This window comes from Lampetra planeri, chromosome 39, assembly GCF_965212315.1.
Source record: "Lampetra planeri chromosome 39, kcLamPlan1.2.h2, whole genome shotgun sequence".
Taxonomy (NCBI): Eukaryota; Metazoa; Chordata; class Hyperoartia; order Petromyzontiformes; family Petromyzontidae; genus Lampetra; species Lampetra planeri.
In genome coordinates this window covers 9,334,627-9,362,327 of record NC_136145.1, presented here as the reverse complement: position 1 = coordinate 9,362,327, position 27,701 = coordinate 9,334,627, and the positions used below count along the sequence as shown (strand labels likewise).

General features: G+C 53.3%; 1 protein-coding gene across 4 annotated transcripts in view; it reads left to right on the top strand.

The window, feature by feature from the left end:
* LOC144731603 (intermembrane lipid transfer protein VPS13A-like) overlaps nucleotides 1-27,701 on the top strand; it is a 114,781-nt gene that overhangs the window by 26,076 nt on the left and 61,004 nt on the right. For all 4 annotated transcript variants that reach the window (XM_078612780.1, XM_078612777.1, XM_078612778.1 and 1 more), the window contains exons 3-31: nucleotides 878-920; nucleotides 1,422-1,517; nucleotides 1,855-1,956; nucleotides 3,223-3,332; nucleotides 5,154-5,213; nucleotides 6,140-6,199; nucleotides 6,634-6,714; nucleotides 7,500-7,557; nucleotides 9,228-9,355; nucleotides 10,009-10,115; nucleotides 11,286-11,457; nucleotides 12,189-12,251; nucleotides 13,605-13,770; nucleotides 14,117-14,211; nucleotides 14,425-14,561; nucleotides 15,018-15,282; nucleotides 16,006-16,120; nucleotides 16,925-17,061; nucleotides 17,794-17,926; nucleotides 18,612-18,729; nucleotides 20,196-20,337; nucleotides 20,984-21,083; nucleotides 21,821-22,047; nucleotides 22,681-22,870; nucleotides 23,583-23,662; nucleotides 24,518-24,577; nucleotides 25,065-25,302; nucleotides 26,024-26,140; nucleotides 27,091-27,194. In XM_078612780.1, the coding sequence (XP_078468906.1) occupies nucleotides 878-920; nucleotides 1,422-1,517; nucleotides 1,855-1,956; nucleotides 3,223-3,332; nucleotides 5,154-5,213; nucleotides 6,140-6,199; nucleotides 6,634-6,714; nucleotides 7,500-7,557; nucleotides 9,228-9,355; nucleotides 10,009-10,115; nucleotides 11,286-11,457; nucleotides 12,189-12,251; nucleotides 13,605-13,770; nucleotides 14,117-14,211; nucleotides 14,425-14,561; nucleotides 15,018-15,282; nucleotides 16,006-16,120; nucleotides 16,925-17,061; nucleotides 17,794-17,926; nucleotides 18,612-18,729; nucleotides 20,196-20,337; nucleotides 20,984-21,083; nucleotides 21,821-22,047; nucleotides 22,681-22,870; nucleotides 23,583-23,662; nucleotides 24,518-24,577; nucleotides 25,065-25,302; nucleotides 26,024-26,140; nucleotides 27,091-27,194 (3,504 nt within the window). The remainder of the gene's footprint in view (nucleotides 1-877; nucleotides 921-1,421; nucleotides 1,518-1,854; nucleotides 1,957-3,222; nucleotides 3,333-5,153; nucleotides 5,214-6,139; nucleotides 6,200-6,633; nucleotides 6,715-7,499; nucleotides 7,558-9,227; nucleotides 9,356-10,008; nucleotides 10,116-11,285; nucleotides 11,458-12,188; nucleotides 12,252-13,604; nucleotides 13,771-14,116; nucleotides 14,212-14,424; nucleotides 14,562-15,017; nucleotides 15,283-16,005; nucleotides 16,121-16,924; nucleotides 17,062-17,793; nucleotides 17,927-18,611; nucleotides 18,730-20,195; nucleotides 20,338-20,983; nucleotides 21,084-21,820; nucleotides 22,048-22,680; nucleotides 22,871-23,582; nucleotides 23,663-24,517; nucleotides 24,578-25,064; nucleotides 25,303-26,023; nucleotides 26,141-27,090; nucleotides 27,195-27,701) is intronic.

The window sequence follows — 27,701 nt, the reverse complement described above, 5'->3', positions numbered from 1 at the left end:
GTGTCAAGGGGAGGGGAATGTCCATGAACGGTTCTGATGTCACTCACCGTCGATGAGACCTGTGGTTAGATATCGAACTTATGTCGCTCGGTGCGCAGTACATTGCGTAACACAGTGCGCTACTGCTCCACCCTCATTATATTATTGCCAAACACGAAATACAAGTATTATGTAATAAATATACGCATAGACGTGCGTGACTTGAGTGCTTGATGTAATTACTATGGAGGTTACAGAAGGTCAATGCAGCTTACATTTGGCACAAATATCGATTTGAATACATTTTTGCATTGGGCATCCCACAAAAGTTGGAACAGCTGTTCACTCAGAGGGCAGCGCCAGCTGAAAGTGCCAGACGTTTTTAAGTGTCATGCTAATCACAATGTTTCCACCAAACACGGGCATCTGTTATTTGTTAACACATTTGACAGCCGAGCAGGGGAAGCGTACTGGAACCCGAGTGAGATGGAAATGAGTGCCAAGTTTATTGTAGAAGCTCTCAGACTTGGCCTGCCTGACATGTGCTGTCTATGTCAGTTGAGCGCGCGACTCGCGAAACGTCAGGATTTTGTTGTTGCGCAGCTATGAATGATGCGAGTGGGCTTGACAGTGTGGGTGTGTGTGTGTCAAATCGGCCTCAAGTGAGTACTTGGTACGTATGTAAACATCATCACTGCGGAGATAAAGGCGGCCGGGCGTGGTGTTGGCCACCCACCCCCTCGTGTGCTGTGCCGGCCTTCATAGGTGCTCGAAAACGGCACTTGCCCCAACAAAGTTTGTTCAGGCGATAGGGGGGATCTTTGTCTTGTGTGTGAGATTCTGAGGATTGAGGTAGACACGCACAGAGTTAACCCTTCCGTCCGTCTCTGTCTGGCAGAGTGAGCTGGACGTGCCGTTCAAAGTCAAGGTTGGGCACATCGGTAAGTGTCAATATCATTGCGTATGGCATTGCCATTCTCTGTCCACTGCTAAATAGCAGCCTCCCTGACTTGGTGCTTTTGTTCTATTGCATTTATTTTATGATTCCCACTCCATCGGTAAGTCGATGAATTTGGCATCACAGTTCGATTACAAGAATCAAGTTATTTTTAGTTTTGCGCTCCAAAATCATTGACCCGAGTTTGATTCCCGGCCACGGCTAACATCAGAGACCAGTCGTATATCTGCTCCTCTCCTAGGCGTACCCTAGGTCTACTCAGCCTTAAATGATTACCAGGTGCGGAATGTAAAACATCAGTTCTGGTGAGACAAATGCAATGCTAGCCCCGCAGTGATCTCGCGCGCCACGGCGGCCCTTCATAGGTGCTCTCGAGCAGCACTTGGCCCGGTGGCCTGTACGGCTCTACGGGGGGCCTTTGTCTTTGTGTCTGCGTCCCTCTGGTGATGCCCTGCCACGGCCACCCTGCCGCTGCCTCCCGTAGGGAAGCTGACCCTGAAGATCCCATGGAAGAACCTGTACAAGGAGGCGGTGATCGCCAGCCTGGAGGGCGTCTACCTGCTCGTGGTGCCCAGTGCCAGTGCGTTGCCGCCGCCGCCACCGCCGCCACCTCCCCTTGTTATCCATGATGTCATTAATTGTTTAATTGTGTTTATTTAATTGGAGACAATTTGTCCCTTTTCCCGTATTTTATCCTGATTGTGTTACCGGTGTGTGTGCTTGTATGTGTGCATGTGCGTGCATTCCTGCGTGTGTGTGCCTGCATGCATGTGTGCACGTATGCGTTTGTTCATGTGCGCACACGCGTGCATGCGTGCGTATGTCTTCGCGAGTGCATGCGTGTGTGTGTGCGCACACCTGTGCGTGTACGTGCGTGCGTGAGTGTACTCGTGTGTGTGTGTGTGCGTGACTTGCAGGCATCAAGTACGATGCGGAGAAAGAGGAGAAGCAGCAGTTGGAGCTGAAGCAGAGGGAGCTCCGGCGCATCGAGGAGGCCATGATGAAGGCAGCCGAGCGCGGTGAGGGGGGCGCGGTGCGGCGCAGGGGGAGACGTCGGTTAGCGGAGGGCGGTGAATTTGAACGAAGCGTTCAGAGGTGCATGGAGGGAACGTTCGCAAGTGAGAGACGTCTTGTCGACCGTGGGTAGGAGGGTCGGTGGGATTGGGCAGGACATGTCGCGAGAAGCTGCGATGGCCGGCGGTCGAGACTAATGATGGAGTGGCAGCCCAAGGGAGGGAACGCGCCCCGAGAGGGAGTCCACCGCGGAGATGGAGCAGGCAAATCGGCTCGTGTGCAGGTGCTAGGTGTATTGTTATATTGCTGGACCGTGAGCTTGAGGATGGTTTCTTCCTGCAGTGGATTGATGGTGGCTTACGACAATATCGATTAAGGTGCACAATCAAGAGCTCGCAATCAAACAAGCTTGGAAAATGTTAGGGGTGGGCTACAGAGGGTGGCCGCATTGGAACGCACAGCATCTTGGGAACACACAGCATTATGGGACATCACTTCGCAAGAAGGGAGAGTGCTGAATTGGGCAAGGCTGAGGAGATCAGTGGTCGGTGATAATCTAGGTCAGTAGAACACAAACACGGGGATGATGAAGGCAGTAGCAGAGAGTTGGGGGGGGGGGTGGAAGGGGGTGGGGGTGGGAGGAGGGCGGTAGCGGTTGCGACATCTTAAAGCAACTACGGTTGCTGCAATATCGATATTTTGTACGATATACGATCCATAATAATCGTATCGTCCATCTCGAAAAATATTGTTGTACCGTGGCTATCTTTGCTCATTTTAAATCTCAAATACAAGTACAAAGTTACGGCTAACTGACATTGTGATATTCGTCGTATCTTGAAACTCGGCACCGCATCATATCGTTTAAAGCGACATTGCGGTGATGCTCGTAACCAGAGAGGTGGAGGCGTGCAGCGGTGGGCGTGACGACGCGTGTCGGCGTGCGCTGTGGGGAGCAGCAGTGGAGCGCAGCAGTGGAGCGATCAGCGCGCTGCACTACGAACCCGGCGACCCGAGCTCGATTCCCGCTCATGGCCAACACCGGTGACAATTATGTGAACGCAGTCCTGGGCCTCCCCTAGGTCCACTCAGCCACAAATGAGTACCTGGTGGGATGCGTAAAACATCGCCACTGGAGAGACAAAGTGGTCGGACGTGGTGCTGGTCATACCGCCCCTTCGTGTGCCACTCCAGCCTCCATAGGCGCTCGCTAACAGCACTTGCCCCAACAGTCTGTTAAAGGGGGGGGATCTTTGTCCTTGTTACCGCAGAAAACCCGACCACGGTGCAGGCCGACACGTTCACGGAGAAGCTGGTGGCGCAGGTGATCAAAAACCTGCAGGTCACCGTCTCCGGCATCCACGTGCGCTACGAGGACGAGGTGAGCCGGGCGCGGTTGGCGGGGCCATGCCGAGTGTCGACCGCGCGCGTGGTCGACCAGACGAACGGGTTCCTCACGCCCAGTTTAAAATAACGTCGCACCTTACCCTTTTCCACTGGCATATCCGAGCCGAGCCAGCGTGGAGCGCTCCCGCACGGTGCGGATGCTTTTCCGCTGGCTGCTCGATGCGCCGGTCTCACGAGACGTCTCGGTACGCTGAGGATGCGGGGGCGTCACCGCTCGTGTGTGTACGTGTGTGTACGTGTGTATACGCGTGTGTACGTGTGTGTACGCGTGTGTACGTGTGTGTACGTGTGTACACACGTCAAAGCGTAGCCAAATACGGACAAGACTCAAAATCACAAAGGATCGGAGAGAGCAGGTTTGTGCAGCATATGTGTATGTACGTGTGTTCTTCTTTTGCACCGGATGTAGCCAACCGCTCTGATCGGGGGTGTGAAGGAAGGACAACAAACCGAACACAAAAAGCAGTTCTGAAGAAATGAGTTTTCAATTTAGATTTAAAAGTGCATAGCTCCTGTGGCTTCATAATATGGGAAGGAAGATCATTCCAGACAGCCGCAGACGTGCATCTGAAAGCGTGCAATGCAGTGGCAGTCTCTGTTTGATGGCCAGCCAATAGCATTGAGGCACTGCTCGTCTCCTGTAGGAATGTGGAAATTCCACATTCCTACAGCGGGGGTGAGTCTGTCCATGGAACAACCAGTGGTGACTTCCTGACAAAGTGATCATCAACTTCTGTGTATTCATAAAGTGGTACTCATTTGATCAACCCCAGAGGAATGATGATCATGGGCTAAGTCAACCCCCACCAACCAGGATTTGAACTCGTAACCTTCCGGTTGTGATCCACTGTATATTGTTACATACATTGAACACAAATGTTTATCGTTCTATACAAAATGAGTTTTAGCCATTTGTCTAGCACATGGAAAAGTCCCCTTGTGAATTTTCTGAATTTTGGCCAGGAATCAGCTGGCGTGGGTTAGTGGCCAGGCTGATCCACTTTGGTAGGAGCACTTTATGTTGCCAGTGGGATATCTACATGGAGATAAGGTCTTCTGGGAAAGCTTGTTCTGCCATATAAAAGTGACGTCAAAGTGTCTGCTGTTCGTCATGGTTATGAGTACTGTTAACGTGAGCGAGGGCTGTGTGTGTGTGTGCCTGTGCCTACGCGTGTGGAGCGGCAGTGTAGTAGCAGTTAGCGCTCTGCGCTACGAACCCGGTGACCTGAGTTCAAATCCTGCTCATGGCCAACATCAGTGACGATTATTTGAACTGGTCCTGGGCCTCCCCTAGGTCGACTCAAATGAGAACCTGGTGCGGTGTGTAAACACCACCACTTGGGGGTTGAAGGCGGTTGGGCGTGGTGCTGGCCAACCACCACCTTGTGTGCCGTTCTAGCCTTAATAGGTGCTCGCTAACAGCACTTGTCCTAATAGTCTGAAAAGGCTATACGGGGGATCTCTGACTTTGCTTTGTGTGTCTACACATGTGTGTCTACACATGTGTGTGCATTGTCTGTGTGGTTAGTAGGGTTGCTGTTGTGGTTAGCGCGCTGCGCTGTAAATCTTGAACTGCTTCTGTGTCTCCCCGAGGCCAACTCAGCCCTAAATGAGTACCTTGTGCAATGTTTATACATCAGCACTGGGGCTGGTGACACCATCCCCTCGTGTGCCATATTGACATTCATTGGTGCTCGCTAATAGCACTTGCCAAAACGATATACGTAGGCTGTATGGGAAAGCTTTGTTTTTCATATATATGTGTGCGCATATGCCCGTGTGTGCGTGTGTGCAGATTAACAACGCAGCAAAGCCGATTTCAGTTGGAATCACGCTGCGCGAGCTCAGCTTCAAGGTGAGATCCATATGACGGTCGCTCTTCCCATTGACACCACCCAGCCATTCTCTGTCCACTGCCAAATGGAGGCCCACCCTCCCACTTTACTGCTATTGACACCCCGGCGTGCGGTCTAAACCACCAACGTTTAAATTCCATCGTTGACAACGTTTCTCATAATGAGTTGGTGTTCGTGTTGTTGATCACTTTGTGGGGAAGGCATCAGTGATGGAGCTATGGATAGACTTGAGCCCCCTGCCAAAGGAATGTGGAATTTCCACCACTGGTTCGGGGCTTCAAGTGGGAGATGAGCATCGCCTCTGTTCATTCCTCATTGAAGATAGCGATTTGAGAAGATAGCGATTTACGGTTATTTTTCAGTTGCAATAGAGGTCCGATATTGGCAATGTGGCAAGATGTTAACTCCTCACCTCCGATTAGCACGGTTCGCTGTGTACGGTGTGAAAGAAGTTCAACATACATACAGGAAGAGCTTTACTGAGCTTTTATGTTGCTTTGTGTAATCTCAATTGAGTCATTTTTCACGTCAATACCAGTTGGCCTAAAAATATCTCGGCACGGTGGCGAGATGTTAACTACCTCGCCTGGTATGCAAGAGGTCGTGGGTTTGAGCCCGACTCTGACGCCTGCTGCTTTATATTTGGAGTTTGCGTGTCTCTCTCCACGTGGTCGCGTAGATTTTTCTTCGGCTCCTCCGGTTCTTTGCTCCACATTTAGAATCAACACACGTTTGGACTATTTGGCTGCTATACATTTCCACATGATGATAAGCCACTTGTTTGCGCTATCATTTGTGGCCAGGTCGCTCGCTTCTGAAAAGAGCTGTGGGCCTAACCTGGTGAAATTAAATAATAGTTTTAGTTTGAAGTGTTCTTTGCCGATGATGGCGGTGGTGGTGTTCATGATTTCAACTTGTTTTTCAGACATCAGACCAGAACTGGAAGCCATGCTTATTGGATGACAAGGCCAAGATTTTCTACAAGGTAGAGGGCTCGGGCTGACCTTTGCCACATTGCATCGTCGTTATTGCCTTCACTCATCCAGCAGTGGATTGTCAAAGGAGCTGTATGTGTACCGTGTTGCCATTGAGGGACTGCGCGTTGTCTTGGTGTGGTCTGGGACTGTTTTTCTTGTTTTTCTGGCTTGCCCATGCTTGCATTTGATGTTGAAAAATCTGCAGGAATTTATGTATTGACACAATTAGTATTTATATACGGTACTTAATTTATAATTTATTTTTTGTGACTTTCTTACCTTTTCTCTGATTGGCACTCCTATCGTTTTGTATGTATTGTTTGTTGTTGTAACTTGCGGAACCGCCTCTCCTGGACATCTGTGAAAAAGAGCTTCATAGCTCATCGGATTCCTCCTCCAGTCTAAATCAAGATTCTGATTCTGATGATTCTGTTCACCGCAGCTTGTCTGCCTGGACTGCCTGTCCGCCTACTGGAATGTGGAGAGCACCATGTACTCGAGGGACAACGCGGAGAGGGCACTGGTACGTCCCCACAGGGCGTTTCCGTGTGAACGAAACAATTCTTATATTACCAGGTAAAGCCCACTAAGCTTTATAGCTCTTTTTCAGAAGTGACCTGGCCACAAATGATCGCTCAATGAAGTGGCTTATGATGTGGAAATGTATAGCAGCCATGTTTCTAAATGTGGAGGGAAAAACCCAGAGAAAAATTTACGCGACCACAGGGAGAACATGCAAACTCCAAATATACAGCAGGCGTCAGGGTCGGGATCGAACCCACAATCTCCAGTATACCAGGCGAGGTAGGTAACATCTCGCCACCGTAGCACCCTTTACATTCTTTAGCACTCTCCAATCCTTCCTTCTGTTACGTAAAGATGGTCCAACATGAATGAAAGGTTGTGCTGCAATTACGGACCTACCCCAGCGAAAACAGGCCACATTTATGTCTCTCTGAAATGGGGAGATCACAATAACTCTCGGAGGGACGGTTTAATATGAACAAAAGTTTGGCGTAAGGCTGTGTTGCTATCAGAGACCAACCCGATTGGAAACCAGTCAACTTGATGAAAGGGTTATTGCCCTGTACTTGGAGACACAAGTCAAAGCCCAAAGACTATTCGCATTGGGCTGATTTTCAATCGGCCGAATCCCTAAAACAACACAACTTTTTAACAGTATTTGGTTGCTATTGGATAATTTCTGCAAGAGACACAGAGATTGGAGCACGGTAACCGAGCCCACACACAAAGGTAAAACGTGAGATGACCAGCGTTGTAAAACACGATTGTGTTTGTCTCCTTCAGGGGCAGCTGAAAGACACCGTTGCATCTTCCAAGTTCATGCCCAAGGACTTCTGCTACAGTAAGTGGCCTCGGAGCAAAGCTTGCGCTTTGCCATTAACAGAGGTATGAGGAAGAGAAAGGACATTTCAGAGTGGAAGAAAGAACAAGGCCAATACATGTACAATTTGTGGCTCTCCTTCCTCACACTACCTGTCAATGTTGGGCAAATTCTGACCTTTAAACCTCAAGTTCGAACTAAGGTGGCTTTAGCCCACGCTGCACCCAATCGCGTTGCAGTGATGAAGTAAGGGATTGTGGGTCGAGGCGGTGTAAGTCAGGTCATAGTGGCGGGCTCGTAGGGACAGCCTCAAGAGCCTTCCCTGCACCTGTGCCGTGACCCGTACGGGAATTGCTGAATGAGGGATGTAAAGAATTGTCCTGTGGATGGCGGCATTGACACAGAAAGCACGTTTTTACCGTGGTACGAAGCCCGATTTACGCGCGAGTCTTCTCCGGGTGCTCTGTGTTCTTCTCTCATGCACGGAGAAAACGCAGTAGGATGACCATACGAAGTAGGACCCTCCTGGCAAAACGATCTTGACACTCTGGTGATACTTTCCCGGACCGAATAAAGGAATTGCAACAAGAGAAAAGTTACACAGACTCGCCGCTGATGTTCGCCATGGCTGGAAATCGGACGCGGGTCGCTGGGTTCTCACCACGTTAAACCCCCTCTGGACATTCTAGAATAAGCGTTATGAAACCCGTAATTATGTGAGGACGCCAAATTTCCTCACCATCTCGCGTAGTCGCGTGATGCTTACAGTTTTGCTTGTTAATAAGAATGAGGCTGTGGTTGTCAGAGCCGCTCCGCTTAAATGCCGTTGCATCTCGAAGCGCTGCACATGCGGATTAGTGGCTTGCAGCTCAACACAGATTTGAATGGGGCACCCCCAGGGGTAGTAGCACCAGGCCTGCAAGCGGGCATTAGTCTGCCAGTCGGGGGCAAAGTTGAATGTGTGTAATCCCAAGCGAGGAGTTGTCAGGTAATTTTTTCAAATTTGGACGCCAGCACACAGCGGCCTGCTCTTGCGATCGTGAACGTCCACTGTGAAACGCAGGAGTATCATTACGGTTCGTACACAGCGGTATTAATCGGGGATGGCCGCTCGATTCGAACCGTGAACCTCTTGAACGCGTGACCGCTCAGGCTACGTCGCCGCAAAATTGTCAGGACGAGGTCATTTTCTTAGCGCCTACCAAATGACATTTAGGCATCTTGAAAATTTGTTTTTAATATTTTTTTTTTATTCACATTTTCCGACACATGGTGCACTCCAGCAGTAAACATACAGCTTGACATAGGTCCTACGTGTTCTTACTCATAGAGCCCATCGTTGGAATAGCACAAGGTTGGCTGTGTTTTTTAATAAATACCGGAGAGGTGGGGAAAGAGGGGGGCGGCATCTTGGAGGCATCATTTTCATAATTAACGTCTACTCTGAAGCAGACGATGCGGAGTAATTCATGGTTAGTACGCCGCCGATAATAACCAGGGTGGCCTGTCAGACTCGAATCGCGAGTCTCTGCAACAGGCTGCGTGCGTGCTACCGCTGGGCCATGTCACCGTGAACCTAGCCTGGCACAAGAGGCGTGGTGACAGCAGCTTGTTAGTCGTGGCGGCGGTTGTTGTTGGACGTCACGTTATGTACGTCTCTTCGTCCCCACCCCCTCCCACGGCGCTTGCAGTTTTCCGGCCGATCTCCGCGTCGGCAAAGCTGCGCATGAACCCGAAGGGCGACGTGGAACTCACAATGCCCAAGATCAACCTGGACGTGACGCTGCAGGACATCGACACCGAGCTGTGCCGCCCGCAGGTCAGGGGTTCACGGCCTTGGGGGCACGGGGGGGTGGGGGTCAGTGGGTCGTGTCCGGGGTAGCGTGGGTAGCGACGCACGCCTTTAAAAAAAATTATCTGGGATGTGAGCATCGCTGGTAAACGAGCGTTTACTGCCCGTGCCGAGCGGTGGCGCTACTGGGCCTTCTGCTTGGACGGCCGCAGCCCTTGTGGTGAGGGTGGGGGGTGGGGCCCCCCCCGGGTGGGGCCCCCCCCATGGTGCCGTTTGTCGTGGAGCTCCAGGATTCTAGGACTCGGCGACGGTGAACGAGCGGTGATCGACATCCAAGTTGGGACGGTGCGCGACTGGCAAGGGGGTCGATGAGTTACGTGGAGATGTTGAAATGGAGCTGTCGCACGTAACAGTCGCCTGTACAGCCATGGAGCATTGCCTGCAGCAGGCAGGACAGCAAGCGGGTGATAGACCTATATTGGGAGCTTGGTTATGTGATGCGGGCGTGGTGTAATGGTGAGCAAGCATTATGCACTTCACGTGTCCTCAGTGCGCCCAGCCTGGCAGAAGAGCCACGATGACGTCACCGAGTGGCGAATGGCGGCTGCTTTGTTATCGGTGGCGATGACGACATTGATGATGATGATGTAGACAACGAGGGCACTTTTTTGACTCGACAGTACCTGAGCATCATGGAGGTACTGGAGTCCTACGACCTCATGACCCGCAACCTGCCCTACCGCAAGTACCGCCCCCAAGTTCCCGCCAAGGGACATCCACGTGCATGGTGAGTGGTGTCCCACGCGCCTCCCTCTTTGCCTCCCTCCATCTCTCCGCTCTCCTCTCTCCAGCCTCTCTCCTCGCCTTGCTCCTGCGGCCGTCTGGAACGCTCTTCCTTCCGATGGTCATAAGCCACGGGAGCTATGCACCTTTCAGTCTAAATTGAAAACTCATTTCTTTACAACTAATTTTTGTGTTTAGTTTGTTGTCCTTCCCCCGCACCTCCGATTAGCACGGTTGGCTACGTACGGTGCGAAAGAAGATCAACACACGCACGTAGACACATGCTCCACAGCCATGCTCTCCGATCCCTCATGATTTTGAGTCCTGCCTGTATTTGGCTGCTCTTTTATTAGTGGCTCAGCCAACCAAATTCGATTTGACCTCCAGGTGAGAATTTAAGGGACCAGGACAGGAGTCTCATTTGCAACAGTGACCAGGGTCACCAAAATGACGAACGCAAAACAAAATAACATCAAGTACAGCGATGACGCAAACATAAGTGTCGGAGCAAAAACACAAAGAGCGTCGCATGAGAATTAGAAATTATTGCACGAAACATAAATTAACTCTAGATTTGGAGCTTTCGTGACTGCAAGGATTCATACTCTTAGGTTATTTCGGTAAAGTCACGTAGGTGAAAAAATAATAATAAAAAAATATAATAATAATAATAAATGAAAATAACTAAATGTAATCACGACGTTTCGGAAGCAACACAAGCCTCCGTCATCAGGTGTAACTGCTCCAGTAAAATTACTGTAGCGTGTGAAGGAGTAATTTTACTGGAGCAGTTACACCTGATGACGGAGGCTTGTGTTGCTTCTGAAATGTCGCGATTTAATTTATTATTATTATTTTATTATTATTCTTTTTTTTACCTACGTGACTTTATCGAAAGAACCTAAGAGTACATAAATTAACGTTAAATTATAAATTCCCCGTAGTGTAAGTCGGCTCAGGCAGATAATGTTTAGACTGATTACAGCACAATTAAAATATTGAGTTACTGAAACCTTAAAGAGATATAGTGTGACTATCATATGGATGTACGTATCTATGTTGAACCTTTTCCGCACCGTATGCAGCCAGCAGCGCTAATCGGAGGCCAGCACGGTTGGCCGCAGACGGCAATATGAGGATCACCGCCCCTAATGTTTCCGGTGCGCGTGCCCAGGTGGGGCTACGTGACCAAGGGCGTGCTGGAGGAGACGGTGCGGCGCAACGCCTCGGCGTGGTCCTGGAAGCACATCCGCCTGCACCGCACCAAGCTGCGCACCTACTGCCAGCTCTACCGGCAGAAGCTCACGCAGCGCACGGCGCCCGCCTACCTCCTCGAGGAGCTGCAGGTGAGGCGGTCGCTCCGCTCCGCCGAGTACCGCCCCAGCAACCACCCCCCCCCCCCCCCCCCCGCATGTAGTCATGTCAACTTTCGGAGGACGTCCTCTTAACGAGGCGTGGTCACTTAAAACTTAGAGTATTAACCTACCTGCGTGCAACCTTTGAGCGTTATTCCAGTGCATTGGCTTTCTCTGCGGGTTCTTCGGGTTTCCTCCCGACATGCATGGGGGATCTACGGGTGAAATGCGCCTTATAAATGTAAATTATTATTGTACACTGCTTATTTTTTGTGAAACTACCGAATGTAAATGTATCTACGTTGTCTTCAAAATCGACGTGATTTTCTGCTCCAACGAGCATTGAGGCATTGGTGCTTCTCTCATGTTTACAGCCCCGAGGCATTGCTGTAAACTCCACATTCCTATGGCAGTGTTGAGGTCATCCAATGCACAACTCCCTGTTGACTTCCCCCGCAAAGTGGTATGAATTTTATCAGCCCCCGGGAGATGATGGGCTGAGTCAACCCCCAAACCGGACTTGGATCTCGTAACCTTCCGATTGCGAAGCTGCTCACTCTACCGCCGAGTCACCTGGCGTGGCGAGCCCAAGAGTTGAATTTAGTCGAGACAAAGAGGACAGCGACAACAAAATGATGACACCCTACAGAAGGTGGCTGGCTCGTGCACGGCTGGGGCATGGTGTAAAATTCACGGTGGTGGTGGCGGTGGTGACGTTGCAGGAACTGGAGAAAGATCTGGACGTCTTCAACATTACTCTGGCTCGGCAGCAAGCAGAGGCCGAGGTACGTACATCGGGCTGAGGTCAGCAAGTGGTTTCATGAACCTATCCGTGTGGACGTTTTGAGCGTTCTTCCAGAGTGTGGCATGCGTGGGCTTTCTGCACCGTTTCCACCCGCATGCAGAGCACGCGTCTCTCGGTCTGTGCGAGATTGTGCGTGTGCGAAGCGGTCGCGTTCTGGTTAGCACACCGCGCTTCAGAATCAGAATCTTTATTTATCCTGGACAAGTCCGATCAGCTATGAAGCTCTTTTTTTACAGGAGTGTAGAGTGGGGGTGGGTCAGAAGGTTACAACACCAAAAGATACACGAAATGATTGGAGTTTAAAGTAGAATCAAATCACGAAAAATAAATACGTAAATAGACAAGTACAAATATAAGTACAAATGGCAAACGTATATCAATTCCTGCCGATATATATCTATCAATTCCTGCTACAAACCCGGTGACCTGCGTTCAACTCCTGGCGACGGGTAGCAGCAGTGGCGCGTGGTATCTGAATAGGTCCAGGGGCTCTACTAGGTCCACTGAGCTTTAAACGAGGACCTGGTGTATTGTGTCAACTTTAGCTTTAGGGGGGACAACGGCGACCGGGAATTGTGCAAGCCACGCAGCCCCCGTTGTGTGCCGTGTTCACCTTAATAGGTGCTCCCTAACTGCACTTTCCTCAACAGTTAAGGCAACATGGGTGATATTTGCCCTTGTGTGTGTCTCTCTATGGACGTGTGTGTGTTTGTGTGCACGCAATCCTGTGCGTGTGTGTGTGTGAGGAGCGGTAATGCAGCGATTAGCAGGTCGTGCTCTGAACCCGGCGACTCGGGTTCAATTCCTATTCACGGTCAAATAACAATGATCTGAACCGGTCCTGGGCCTCCCCTAGATCGACTCGGCCTCAAATGAATACCTGGTGCGGAGTGTAGACATCGCCACTAGGGAGACAAAGGTGGCTGGGCATGGTGCTGGCCACCCACCCCCTCGTGTGCCGTGCCAGCCTTCATAGGTGCTCGCTAACAGCACTTTCCGCAACAGTATGTTAAAGCTTAACAGGGGATCTTTGTCTTTTTTATGTGTGTGTGTGAGTGAGGAGCGGTAGTGCAGCGGTTAGCGCACTGCACTACCAACCCGTCCAGTGTCCCCGTTTGCCACTGTGGTGGTTGTGAGGGTGCCATGTGGGTAAACAGCTGACTTTGCATCAGCCCAATGGCATTGCTCACAACGCCACACAGCGTGGCCGTCCGCCACCACAAAAGAGGCGGGGGCTGTTTTGACGGCGTGTGTTTGTGTGCGTGCACGTACGTACGTGCGTGCGCGTACGTACGTGCGTACGTACCTGTGTGATTGCCCGGCACTGACGCAGGCCAAGAAGTCGGGTCTGAAGATTTTCGGCTCGTCACTGGTGACCCAGGGCCAGGAGGAGAAGAAGGAGGGCTGGTTCAGCGGCTGGGGGTGGGGCGGCTGGGGCGGGGGCGGCGCTAAAGAGGAAGCCAAGCCCGACGTCAAGGACCCCAAGTCCGTCACGCAAAGTACGCCATCGCCTACCTGTCGCAACCCGTGCTGTTATGTGCGCGCGTGCATATGCACGTGAACTAACGAGCGTGGGTGTGCGTGAGTGGGGAGCGTTACCTACCCGAATTCTGCTCACGGTCAACACCGGAGATGATTATCTGAACCAGTCCGGGACCTCCCCTAGGTTTACTCAGCCTCAAATGAATACCTGATCTGATGTGTACTCATCGCCACTGGGGCGGTTGTGGTGCTGAAGACTCACCGCCTCGTGTGCCTTGCCGGCCTTCAAAGGTGCTCGCGAACAGCGCTTGCCCCAACAGTCTGTTAAGGATATATCTTTGTCTTTGTGTCTGCCTGCTGCAGGCCTGAGCCAGCTGATGACCCCGGAGGAGAAAGCCAAGCTCTTCTCTGCCATCGACTACAGCGAGACGACAGCTGATCGCAACATCCCCGAGGACGTGAGGGCTCGCCTAACATCGCACACTGCCTGACGTAGCACTGCCGTGCTTTCCACCACCTGATACACAGAGAATCCCGTTCTGTTGCACAACGCGACACTTGGCAAGCGCGGCGGTTCCGCCCCAGTGGGGGTGGAGAGAGACTATTGCGTCGCGTTCCCCTGCACGGCGTACCGTGACGTGGGGGCCGTGCCGTGCCTGCGCCTTCCGCAGTACGTCTCGCAGAAGCTCTTCTTCAAGCTCACGAGCCTCTCGTGCACGGTGCGTGAGCGCGACGCCGACCTCCTCAAGGTCAAGGTCACGGACGTGTACGCCGCCATATCCCAGCGGCCCTCGGCGCAGGCCTTCCGGTGAGGTCGCGCGCGGCAGGAGGTTTGTGAGGAGGTTGTGCGGGGTCAAGGGGTTGGTGGGGGGGGAAGGATCACTGGCATAGGCCCTGATGCAAGAAATGAAATGTTGGGGGGGGGCCTTGTCCCTCCTCCTTCCTCTTCATAGCCCGAGGCCCGGGCCCGCCAAGTCACGTCAATGGTTGATGACTCCGAATCTTTAGCCTGAATATCGACCACGAATGTTCTTGTCATTACCCCTTAATCATTGATCCCTGAATCTTGAACTTGAATGTCGATCTTGAAATGTGACCCTCGAACCCTGCATCCTGACCTCTGAATTTTGAACCCTCAATCCTGATCCCTGAATCTTGAACCCTCAATCCTGACTCGAGGAACGTGACATCAAAAATCACGAGTTGGCGGATCATCTTCGTCGTTCTGGTGTCTGTCCTTGCCCCACCTCTGTCCCTGAGCCAGCCTTGACGCCCGCCTGGAGCAGTGCTGGGTGACGGGCCTGGCGCAGGCCGGCAGGCCTCCGCGGCTGCTCACCTCCCAAGGGGTGGCGCTCGTACCACGGCCGCCCGGCTTCACCGCCACGGCCGTAACCGCCGTCACCGCCACCAGCGGCGCCGGCGGCCGTGGCTCGCTGCTGGAGCTGATGTTCGAGACGAACCCGGCCGACAAGAAGTGCGACCAGCGGCTGCGCGTGGAGTCGCTGCCGCTGGAAATCGTCTACGACGCCGTGAGTTGGCTTGCCGGAGAGGAAGCACCGTCCGTTCCGTTGACGCGGACGGCTCTCTGACGTTACGTCATTATAGGCGCGAGTCCCATGACGTACACGTACGTCATAAGTTTTTGACGTACACCTCATCAGAACGGGAAGGGGTTAATGATAATTTTATTTATAGAGCGTCTTTCATCAAGGATCTCAAAACACTGTACAAGACACGGCAGCAGCCACTCGGCGTGAGGATAGCTCATTAAACAGCAAACTAAGAAATGGAAATGGAATACAATTATTATTTAAAGCCATTTGCTGATTAACTATCAGTTTAATAAACAGAAGTGTATAAATACGTGTTATGATGAGCTTTAAAAATGTCCACAGACTCAGAGGTCCCCCCGATATCTTGTGGGAGAGAAAGAGAGAAAGTTCCAGTCTGGCGGCTGCTACAGGGTAGTAGCAGCTCAGTTGCGCATAGACCATAGCCTTGGCCTCGACCGCAGAAAAGATCTGCATACCCAGATGTTAGAGGCCTTGGGCGGACGTTTGGGATGCAGCGTGTCTCAGGTGATGTGTGGGCTGACCCTACGAACGATCACCCACGTGTTTAAAGTGTCCACAAGCTTACGTCCGAAAACGTGGAACTGCCCCTGGGTTGACAGGTGTGCGCACATCCAGCCTCTTGCGTGTCTCACCCCGCCCCTCCCCCCATATGCCCTCTGCCTCCCCGTGCGCCTGCAGGCCACCATCAACAGCCTGGCCGACTTCTTCAGGCCGCCACGCGACGTGCACCTAGAACAGCTGGCGTCCGCCACCATGAACAAGTTGGAGGAGTTCAAGGAGAAGACCTCCACAGGTTTAGATCATTTGTTGTTGTTGTTATGTCACGTGCTTGCTGAGGGAAGTGTCGCAGAATCTCACGATTCTTCTTCAGGAGGCTCCTGCCAAGTTTTCGCAGTCAGGGGGCCGACTATTGCTGCGTGGATTCCAATTGAGTAATTTGGGGTGTCATTTTGTCAAATTTGGAAAATTTCGAACGGGGTGACCTACTGTTGCGAGCGACGTAACGCGACCTTCAACGTCCGCTGTGAAGCGTACGGCGCGTAATATTTTACGGTTAGTACACACCGCAGTAATAACCGGGGCGGCCACTGCAATCTAACCGTGAACCTCTGCAGCAAGTGGCGACCGTGCTACTCCCGGGCTACATCGCCCCAGGTGAACCTAGGGGGTGCGGAGGCGCAAGGGGCACGTGTGGTCGTTTTGGAGTGTTGGCGTTGTTCACAGAACTACCTCTTGAATTATTTTAGTTTCCTCCGTTATCCACTCCGCACACTAGGGGGAGCACACCCGCCAAACCCATCTGGCTACGGGATAATGTTTGGAGCACAGCAATCGCCGAAGTTTTTAATTCTTACAGATGAAATGTAATGAAATTAAGTGAAAAGCAAAACACTTTTTTACGTGCGATCATTGGTGACCGGGCTGCCACCATCAACCCACCGCACTTGAGAACACAATTTAATCACGGGCGGCTGAACCCCAGATATGGAACCCAGGATCTTAGCCGGTGGCTCGTTCGCGGCGATCCGACATCCTGAGCCGCCCGGTCACACTCAATGTCTTCGTCTCACTCTCGACCGTCTCCTCGGGCGGCCAGGGCTGGCGTACATCATCGAGACGCGCAAGGTGCTGGAGCTGAGCGTGGACCTGCAGGCGTCGTACGTGGTGGTGCCGTACACCGGCTCGCTCGCCAGCGCCGGCAGCCTCCTCATCCTCGACCTCGGCCACTTCAAGGTGCCCTGCCAGCTGCCCCCCGCTGCCCCCCGCCGCCCCCTCCACTCCGACCATCCTGGCTATTTCACTCTGTTTGTGTGGTGGTGGTGGTGGTGGTGGTGGTGGCGGAAGCACACGTGGCCTGTAATCCTCCAGCGATGTGGAGGCAGCAGCGAGGGTTGGTGGATCACCGCACACACCACCGGTGGTGCTGAAGCGGTTATAACTTGACCCTTTTGTTCATCACGGGACACCTTTATTAATTGGCCGTGTTGGGGCGGAGGTTCGTTCGGCAAATCAAAGTCGTACGTTGATGGTGTCCTGTGATCACTTCACCTGGAGTGCGCCTGATCTCGTCGGATCTCCGAAGCTAAGCAGAGTTGAACTGGATAGTTTTTTTTAGATGGGCGACCACCACGCACGGCAGGTTGTTAGAGATTGCTGCAGAGCTAAGTGCTGGGCAACAGATGGCATTGCAGAAAAAATCCACATCTGTGATCTCTTTAAAATGCTCTCCAAGTTCACAAACCCATACTCACCAGCAGGATGCCAGATGGGCCATGGATCTCTGTGTGAGTCTAATGGTCCCTGTGTAAGTCTGTGGATCTTTGTTGGAAGCTATGGGTCTCTGTCTGTGCGACCCTCATCCGCCAGTCAGTTGACAAAAAGGGCTCTCAATATGCGTGCAGTATGATGATGACGTTGAAGACTACGACGAATATGACACGCAGGGGTGACTGGCCGTGCGTGCAGGTGTGCAGCGTCCACACGGAGCACAGCAAGCCCATCACCGTGGGCAAAACGAGCATCAAGGAGATCATGGAGCGCGCCTACGAGAACTTCAACGTAGACCTCACCGACGTGCAGATCCTCTACGCCCGGGCCGGTGAGTGGGTGGGAAGGTCGGGGGAGTTGCGGGGACAGGGTGAGGGTAGAGAATGGCAGCCGGAGAGCAGAGGCACGAGGTGGGGGACGCCTTGCGTGCGTACATGCGTGTCAGTGAACGGGCCGCAACGTGATCGATTCTTGAATCGCGATTTCTCTGCTGTGAAGAGAAGGGCCATTGCCCGAAACGTCGCCCGTTATATAATTTTGTCGAAGAGCAGTGTTTTGGACGAATGTGTGTTGGTAATTTTTTGGTATTCGTGCGAACGCACTACCGCCAGCGGAGTATCGCAAAAGAAATACATACGTGCGATTCTTGTATCGGATCACCACCGTGGTTCACGCGAATTCATCAAAGCGGGGTTGGCCAAGGTGTCAATTGACCTGCACGTAGCAAGCACATTACATGCCTCCTCACTGCTGGCCATAAGCTCGGGGGTATGGAAGCTGATCGCTCGTTTGCCTGCCTGTCTGCCGTCTGCCCACCCGCCCTCGTCCGTGCGTGTGTCTGCGTGCGTGTGTCTGCGTGCGTGTGTCTGCGTGCGTGTGTCTGCGTGCGTGTGTCTGCGTGCGTGTGTCTGCGTGAGTGTGTCTGCGTGCGTGTGTCTGCGTGCGTGTGTCTGCGTGCGTGTGTCTGCGTGCGTGTGTCTGCGTGCGTGTGTCTGCGTGCATGTGTCTGCGTGCAGATGACGACTGGAAATCCGCCCGTGCTCAGAAGCACACGTCCATGCACATCCTGCAGCCCATGTCGCTCATGCTGCAGCTGGCGAGCGCCCTCGTCACGACGGACGCCCGCATGCCCAAGTGGGTCCCGCCCACCTCCCACTTCGTCGCGGCTCAAGCGCCGTCGATCGTCCAAGAAAATCGCACGCTCACAAAACGTGACATCGTCATCGCCACCGTAGTCACTGTAGTCATCGCCACCATCGTCTTCGTTTGTTACTTCTACCATGCAGTGCATCTCGAGGGTCGGCAGCGGCGGTGGTGGTGGTGGCTACGCTGCACGTGGCTGCCTGTAACCCAGCGCTGTAGAGGCAGCGGCGAGGGGTTTCTGAATCCACACGAATGTTGCGAAACTCCCTTCCCGTGGAGGTGCCATACCCTGCCACGCCAGAACACAGGGCGGTGCAGCAAAGATGTGGGCTCTGCGTGTTTTGTCTTGTCGCCTTCGCACATACGGGTTCTCTCCGTTTGCTCCTGTTCCTCCCACGTGGACACGCATGCAGTGGTTGATACACCTTCACGTGTTGAGGACCGCAGAGCTTGGGAAATGTTTGGTGCCGGCTCCTTGCGTGGCTGCACTCGTCTGTGGTTCCTCCTCGCACCTCTGAGCCGTTCTCTCTCTCTCCGTTCGGGAGCAGGCACATTCTGTGCTCGTTACAATTTAAAATGACTTATCGCTCAGCAAGGAAGTGCTTGAAGATGAAGAAATGCAACATTCACCAAAGCAATGCAGTTGCGACCGGTGGTTCCGAACGTGCCTGGACCCGCCGGGCCACAGTCAAACCCTCCAAAAGTTTTGCCGATTGCCGCTCAGTTACAGAACGTGGTGTTCCATGGGAAAAAAATGTCTGCAATAGTTTCGCGGATCGCTTACCAGGGCATTATGGAGCAACGTAATGTACGGGTTGTCCGCGGAACCGCTGGTCTATATGGACAACGAGACACCAGAAACGAGAATAAGCAAAATTTTAAAGCTCAAATGCACTTGGCACAACTCTCATTTTTTGTCCACCTGGTTTGCGTTGTACGTTTGCCACCTGCCAGTCGTGTCCTTAACTTACATTGAATCATTGCGGGGGCATTAATATTAATAATATTTACGCCATATGCTGTTCAACTACTTTGGTACCAAAATGCGCGGGTGTCCCTTCAACAACTCTGAATTTTGTCCGCCGTCCTTGTATTGAATCCAAAGTGGAGCGTAACCTACAGCTGGGAAGATATCTTTGCAATAATACTGATAATTAGAGTGGTGCTCAATTGTGTATGGGTTAAACGTTCATCAACAAGATGTTACATTCAACATCTCGTGACTGACGGCAGCCAGGGCGGTTCACGGGGTGGAGGAGCGACGCGGTTCGTCGCACCCGCCACGCGCGGACTGCTGATGCCGCTCGAGTAACCGTGTGCTTACTGCGCATGCCTGCGTGCGCCTGTGCGTGCGTGTGTGCGTCTGTACGTGCGTGTGCCTGTGCGTGTGTGTGTGCGTCTGTGCGTGCGTGTGCGCCTGTGCGTTTGTGTACGTGCGTGCGTTTGCGCGAGCGAAGGTTCAAGGTGTCCGGCGAGCTGCCGTCGCTACTCGTGAGCATCTCGGACCGCAAGCTGCGTGGGGTCGTGGAGCTCATTGACAGCATCCCGTTCCCCCAGCAGCCCAAGACCGCCACGCCTGCGCGCATCGCCAGCAAGAAGGCACGGCCCTCCGTCCGTCTCTTTGTTTACGCGGCATACGGGGAGGGGGGTACGAGGGGGGGCACGGGGGTGAGGCGGTCGCGTGGCGTGGCGCTGGGTCGCGTGAGTTTCTAATGGACAAATGTCTCGCATTAGTGTAATGTGATTGTGGATGGGGGAAATGCATAGCGATTAAACATTACGACTGGTTATGGTAATGGCAGCCACAGCGAAGATATTTTGCTAATTGTGATCATAATGCTGATAGTCATGATGGTGGTGGTGGTGGTGATGATGATGGTCATATCAAAATCAGAATCTTTATTTATCCTGGAGGAATCCGATGAGCTATGCAGCTCTTTTCACAGCTGTGCAGTAAAGGTGGGTCATAATGGTGGTGATGATGGTTAATGATGTTTATAGTGATGTTGATAACGTTGATGGTGACGATTATGATGATATTGATCAGATTGATGATGTAAATTTTTTTAATGATCATGATGGTGATGTGATTGATAGTCATTATAAAAATTGTGATAATGTTGATTATCATGATTGTATATTGATGATATTATTGTTGATATTGAGTGTGATCGGAACAGTGTTGTTGACAATCGTGGTGTTGGTGGTGGCGTTGACAACGATGATCATGATGACGTCACTGCAGGCGCTGCCGGCTGCTGCGAGTCCACAGTTCAAGCCGGACCTGCTGAACTTCCCCGCCACCAGCATGAGCAGCCGCGTCCCCTCCAGCGATCGCATCACCGGTACATGGGCCTATCGACACGCGTGTCTCCTCCCCACCGTGCTTTTCCACCACAGGCACAACTGCAATCACAACCACAATCACAACCACAATCACAACCACAATCACAACCACAATCACAACAACAACAGACAGAATGAAAAATAAAGTTTGGACTAATCGTGCGAATGCACAGATTGCATAACGCTTCCCAACATGTGTTTGTCTCTGGAAGTGTTTCATTAGCGGTAGGGACGACGATGACCGGTGGCCGTCGGGGCACAGTGCTTTGCCTGTTTGCAAATCGTGATGTTTTTGAGCCACCAAGGTTTCGGGCCATGTCGTGGTTTTCTCCAAGCTGAGTCCCATGTCGCAGCAGCTCCACGCGAGCGTTTGGTTCGTCGTGGATCGTCTTGGCGAGAGTTAAAGCGCGACACCACTGCCACCCCCCCCCCCGGTGACAACCACACGGGCACGTGGCCGTCCTCTCGAGGGAGAGTTCTGACAGCAGAATCAGCTGGCACCATATCGGGTCGTAGAGATGAGCTCTGTCAGATGGCCGCCGTGTTTATCGGAGCCCGATAAATTAACCGCAAACGAACGTAAGTCGAACGTCACGTTTCGACGCTCAAAAATTCGACCAAAGCGCCCGATCGCTCCGTCCCCGATGGAACGCGAAGCGCCGGCCCTCACCGCGCTGCTCCCACACCGGTGACGCCGACGGTCGTGCCCCCCCCCTCCCCCCCCGTCTTACCACAGACTCGGACTCGGAGTATGCCTCGGCGGAGGAGGAGTTCTTCGACGCGGAGAGCTCGGTGGAGGCGATCCGCGCGGGCGTCGCCGGCGCCGGCTTGGGCCGCGGGCCTCCCTACTACTCGCGACCCTTGTCCGGTGCCTTCCCGGCGGCCTTGCCCCCCATCAAGCCCGTGCTCAAGGAGCCCCCGCAGAACATGACCGACCTGCAGCTGCAGTTTGAGATCAAGCAGGTCGGCCGTGCATCCGCCCGCTCGTCCCCGCGTCTCCTCGCTTGTCCCCGCGTCCGCCCACTCGTCCCCTCGGTGTCGTTTGTTGGGTCGCGGTGGACTTTGTGTGTTGGCTCGTGAGGCTATTTTAAGCGATTAGCTCACTCGCCCGTTACTCGCTCGTCCATGCACTCGCTCGCATATGCACCCAATCATTTCACTCACCCACCCACCCATCCATGTACTTGTTCGCTCATTAAATTATTCACTACTTACCCACAGCCCCCTGCCACCTACCCTGCCACCTACCCAGCTACCCACCCACTCACCCACCCACCCAAACCCACCGAGCCACCCTCCCATTTCTCCAATCGCTCAATGACTCATGCACTCGTTTGCTTATCGAGTACTCACCCATCTATACCCTTGCTCCCACCCACCCATGGCCACGCATTCGTTCACTTGCTATTCGCTCTGCATAGGAAAGCGCTGCCCTCTCTTGTGTGGACCAGAGGTCACTTTGAATGGATCTCAGAGGTAGCTCTGTGATAGCCACTTCCATGGGCCGTACTGCTGTGCGAGAGATCCGATTGGCTCGTTCGCCTCCTGACATGACGCCGCCGCCGTCGCCGTCCCGTCCGCCGTTCACCGTTCCAGATCTTCCTGGAGGTGTGCTGCCAGGTGACGGGCGGACAGGAGGGGGAGCAGAGCGGGACGACTGTGAAGGAGCGCCCGGTCATGCAGCTCGAGGCGGCGCACCTGGGCACCGAGCTGACGATGCGACGCTTCAACCTCCACGCCGCCTCCTACCTCAAGGAGATCCGCCTGTCCTGCCTCGAGTTCACGCGTGAGGATCGACCGAGCGGCTGAGCGAGTGGGCAAGCGCGTGGCGGGCAGGGCAGGAGGACGTGTGGCATGGCCGTCGAGCTTGCAGGCGGTTCAGCTGCACACTTGTCCATGGGGCGAGAGGGACGACATAGGTCGCCGCGGTGGCGAGATGTTAACTCCCTCGTCTGGTACACAGGAGGTCGTGGGTTCGATCCCAGACCTGACGCCCGTTTATTAGGAGTTTGCGTGTCTCTCTTCCCCCTGGTCGCGTAGCTTTTTGTCCGGGTCCTCCCGGTTATTCCCATTACATTTAGAATCAACTTGCGTTTAGAGTATTTGGCTGTGCTACTTGTCCACGTAATGATAAGCCGCCACCTCGTTGACATATCATTTGTGTCCAGGTCACTTCTGAAAAAAGGCTTTCTTGGTCAAATAAAAAGTTGGGTGTCGTTTTAAGTGTGCCAGTCTACAAAGACATACAGGGTTTATTTACCCGTTCCATTTCTTGCATCAGGGCCCATGCCAACCACGATACCCCCATGCCAACTACAAGAGTTACAATGGACATTTATTCTTCCTCTTCTGATGGGGGGCCGATAGTGCAATTGAAATATAACTGTGACGGGGGGTGAGGGGGGCGGGGTGGGGTGGGGGGTAAAGATACCAAGCATGGACGCCGACGGACCGTGACGTCATGCCGTAGATTACCACTTTGTCTGTCTTGCCGACAGAGCCGGACGGTAAACCCATCAACATCTTAAGCACGTACGACAACGAGCAAGAGGACCTGCTGATCATGAAGTACACCAAGGTGGGCCGGCACCACGATCCGCGACCTTTCACCCTCTAACATCGGGCCCTCTCTCATGCTCGTTTTGACGCTTTCCAGCCAGGATTAAACACATTTATTTTTACCAAATAAGGCCTACTTCGCTATATAGCTCTTTTTCAGAAGGGATGTGGCCACAAGTGGCTTATCACGTGGGAATGTATAGCAGCAGCCAAATACTCTAAATGTATGTTGATTCTAAATGTGGAGGGAAAACCCGGAGGACCCGGAGAAAAATTCACATGACCACGGGGAGAAAATGCAAACTCCAAATATTCAGGAGTCAGGGTCGAGAGCAAACCCACGATCTCCAGTATACCAGGCGACGTAGTTAATATGGCACCGCTGTGGCACCCATATCATGCCCTAACTACTCAACATTTCTGTCGTAAACCTTAACAAGTGTTTTCTTTTTACGCCGTAAAGCTCAGATTTTAAAGCATCGGCGCATCAGCTTTGTTCATCTCTCCGTCCGTTAACGAGGGGGCTTGATAATTCTTGTAAGCAACATCCAGTGTGAACAAAACTTTTGTAAAAAAACGCGTGCTGCTGTTCGGGACTTACCCGCTTAGATACCAGCCACGTTGATCGAAGAGAGTCGTCCGAAACACGGGAGACGCAAACGAGAGAACAAAGGACAATTTTCAAATATGCCGACGCATTTTGCCCAGACGGCTACCCGTCGCTGCCTCCTGTAGAGCTAATTAACTACTTGCCAAGGACCGGCGTGTGGCAGAAAGCGCTGCATGGTGTGATTTTGACTTCCAAATTTGCTTTTAATCACATTAATTGCGGCTGCGCATGTGTTTGCCTTGCCGTGTTGTGCGTGTGCACCAGGCGTACAAGAAAGGCCCCGAGTTCGACACCACTTTCAAGCGCACCATCCAGAAAGTGCAGGTGAGTGAGGTGCTCGTGCGTGAGGTGGCATCGTATTGCAACCCCAAAACGCGGCTCGGAGCCATCGTCTCTTGCAGTTCCTCTCAACCTTTGTCGCTCCACTTTAGAGCGGCCTACACTGAACTGCAACATCGCTGTTGGTCCCGGGTGGGTGGGTTTGGTGAGTGGGTGGGTTTGGTGGGTTTGGTGTGTTTGGTGGGTGGGTTCGGTGGGTGGGTTTTTGGTGGGTTGGTGGGTTTGGGGTGGGTTTGGTGGGTGGGTGGGTGGGTGGGTTTGGTGGGTGGGTTCGGTGGGTGGGTTTTTGGTGGGTTGGTGGGTTTGGGTGGGTTGGGTGGGATGGGTAGGTTGGGTGGGTGGGTTGGGTGGGCAGCCAGCCAGGGTTGGTTGCTGACGGTCGACGTGCCAGCCTACATAGGTGCTCGCGAACAGCACTTGCCCCAAACGTCTGTTGAAGCTATACGGCGGGGGCATCTTTGTCTTTATGAAGGTGTCCTTCTCCTCGCTGGACGTCCTGCTGCACACGGAGGCGCTTCTCTTCTGCATGAACTTCCTCATGGGCCTCGCTCCTCCGGCCAAGGAGTCCGACGGCGGGGCGGCGGCCGCCGGGGCGCCACCGCCGCCGGACGTGGAGGGGGACGAGGAGGACGAGGAGCCGGGGGCCGTCGTGCCCACGATGACGGCCGACTCGGACTCGTCCCACGAACTCGCCCTGTCCGGACAGAAACGTGAGCAGAGAGCGCCGTAACAAGTCGGCGTTACATCGTAGGCTTCACGCGTGCGTTTTCGGCAGTAAATATTCCGATTCGTAGCAGGTATTTGGGTTGGAAGAGATTTTGACTTGATGGGTTTCATGACCGGAGGATGCTTGATGTGAGTTTCAAGCGAAGCGTGTGCCGTGCTAACTGCACTTGCCCCAACAGTCTGTTGAAGGCTATATGGGGAACCTTTGTCTTCGTGCGAATGTAAATGGAAAGCGAGGGTACAGCTGTTAGCACGCTGCGCTACGAACCCATCAACGTGAGTTCGATTCCCGGCTCAGGTGCTCGCTAACAGCACTTGAGCACTTTCCCCAAAGGTCCGTTAAGGCTGTGCGGAGGATCTTTGCCTTTATTCTTGAATATAAACTAGCAAATAATTGCACATCCCCAGACAAATGCGGTGTGCGTGGAACCCAAGCGTTGTAGTTTTTCTCCCCAAGTTTTTTTATTCCGCTTGTGCTGTGGGCGCCGTGTCACGGGAAGAGAAGTGTCGAGTGGCAACTCTCGCCCGAGCAGCGCAGGTCCACGCGCAGGGACACGCGGCTCGTGCTGTACGTGATCTGCAGGTGCCGTCCGTGGGTGCTGTCTCCCCTGGGATAAGAGACCCCTGCTGTTTGTCGTCGTTGTTGTGACGCTTTTGTTGTCGTTGTTTGGCTCCACCGCCGACCTCCCTGTTGGCGCTGCGCAGCCGAGAGGAAGGTCAAGGATGATGAGCTCATCTGCTTCCACCTGGAGGCCAAGCTGGACGCGTTCAACGTGTGCATGCGCAGCCAGCAGCATCGGATCACCGACGTCATCATCGAAGGTGCGGGCACCCCGGCCAACCGCTCCATTACCACACCCATCGCCCACCCCCCCTAACCACGTACCCACCTCTGGTTTTCGGAGCGTAGTGGTCAGAGTGATACCCACTGGGATTTTTGATTATCAGTGTCCGCCGTCCGCTGGACTTCTTGGAATTACTGTCAAACTATTGTTGTTATTTTACTTGATAAGACCCATTGAGCTTATATAGCTCAGAAGCGACCTGGCTACAAATGATATCTCAACGAAGCGGCTTATCTAAATGTGGAGGGAAAACTGGAGGATCTGAAGAACAATCCACGTGACCACGGGGAGAACACGCAAACTCCAATTATACAGGCGTCGGGGTTGGGATCGAACCCACGCCCTGCTGTATATCAGGAGAGGTAGTTAACATCTCGCCACCGTGGCTCTCATGCCCCCTGGCAAGGTCTCGCAGCTGCTGAACGGTAGACATGGGACATCCACGGTTTGGGGAACGTACGCATGAGGGTTAGAGACGTCATCATTGGCTGGTTGAGAACAATGAGTGGGCCGGCGGTCGAGACTGACGACGGAGTGGCAGTGAAAGGAGGGAACGTGCCCAAGAAGAGGTGGGAGTTGATCATATCGGTAACAATTTGAATTTGTAACGCACTCAATATTCACTCTCGAAGAGAGAGCACGACTCGGATGCACCAGGAACCAAAGACAAGCGGGGAAGGCAGCAGCCACGTGCTGAGTGGGTGCCAACAATTGCTCAGGCTCTGCAGTCCTCTATATATAAAGCTGTTATTGAAGATGCAGCGCCCAAACAGAGCTCATGTATGGGCGTCGCACGGACCGTTGCATGGCAGCACCATGAGGGAATGTGACAGGTTGGAGGGGGAGGCCTTCATCCGGTGGTAGCGGATTGAACAACAGCCGATTACGATGTGACGAGCCGTGTGGTGCGTGCGTGCCGGCTGCCAGGCCTGGACGTGAACCTGTCGCAGAAGAAGACGCAGACGGACGTGTCCGTGGGCCTCAAGAACATCACCGTGCTCGACGCCGACCCGGACACCATCCACAAAAAGGCGAGCGATCCGTCGGCGGCCCAGACTCGCACAGAGACTCAGAATCGGTTATTGTCTTGGATTATTCCGCGATTACCCCCATCCATAGTGCCACGGAGCGATCCCTTACATCGTTTAGCCTCACCGCACCGTCTGGGCTACGCGCGCAGAGGAAAGGAGGCAGATTTCAAAAGGACGTGGGATCCATTCTTAGATTAAAAACACACTTTTAAACTACCAACCCCCCCCCCCCCCCCACTTGTCCAGGACCTCCGGGCTCAGTGCCCCCCTGGGACGCCCATCGAGGCCCCCCCCCCCCACTCCCCCCCCCCCCCCAACTCAGCCATCGCACGCAGCTCCTCACTCTCCCGCACCTCAGCCACTTGCCCTCCTTCCCCTCCCCGCACCCCCCCCGGTGTGTTTCATAATGGCCAACCCTGTGACATGAAGCAGTCCTTCTCCTGAACCTTCCTCTCTTCGAACCTCATCTCCACTACCCATTGCCTTCCTCTTCCCTCCCGCCGCCCC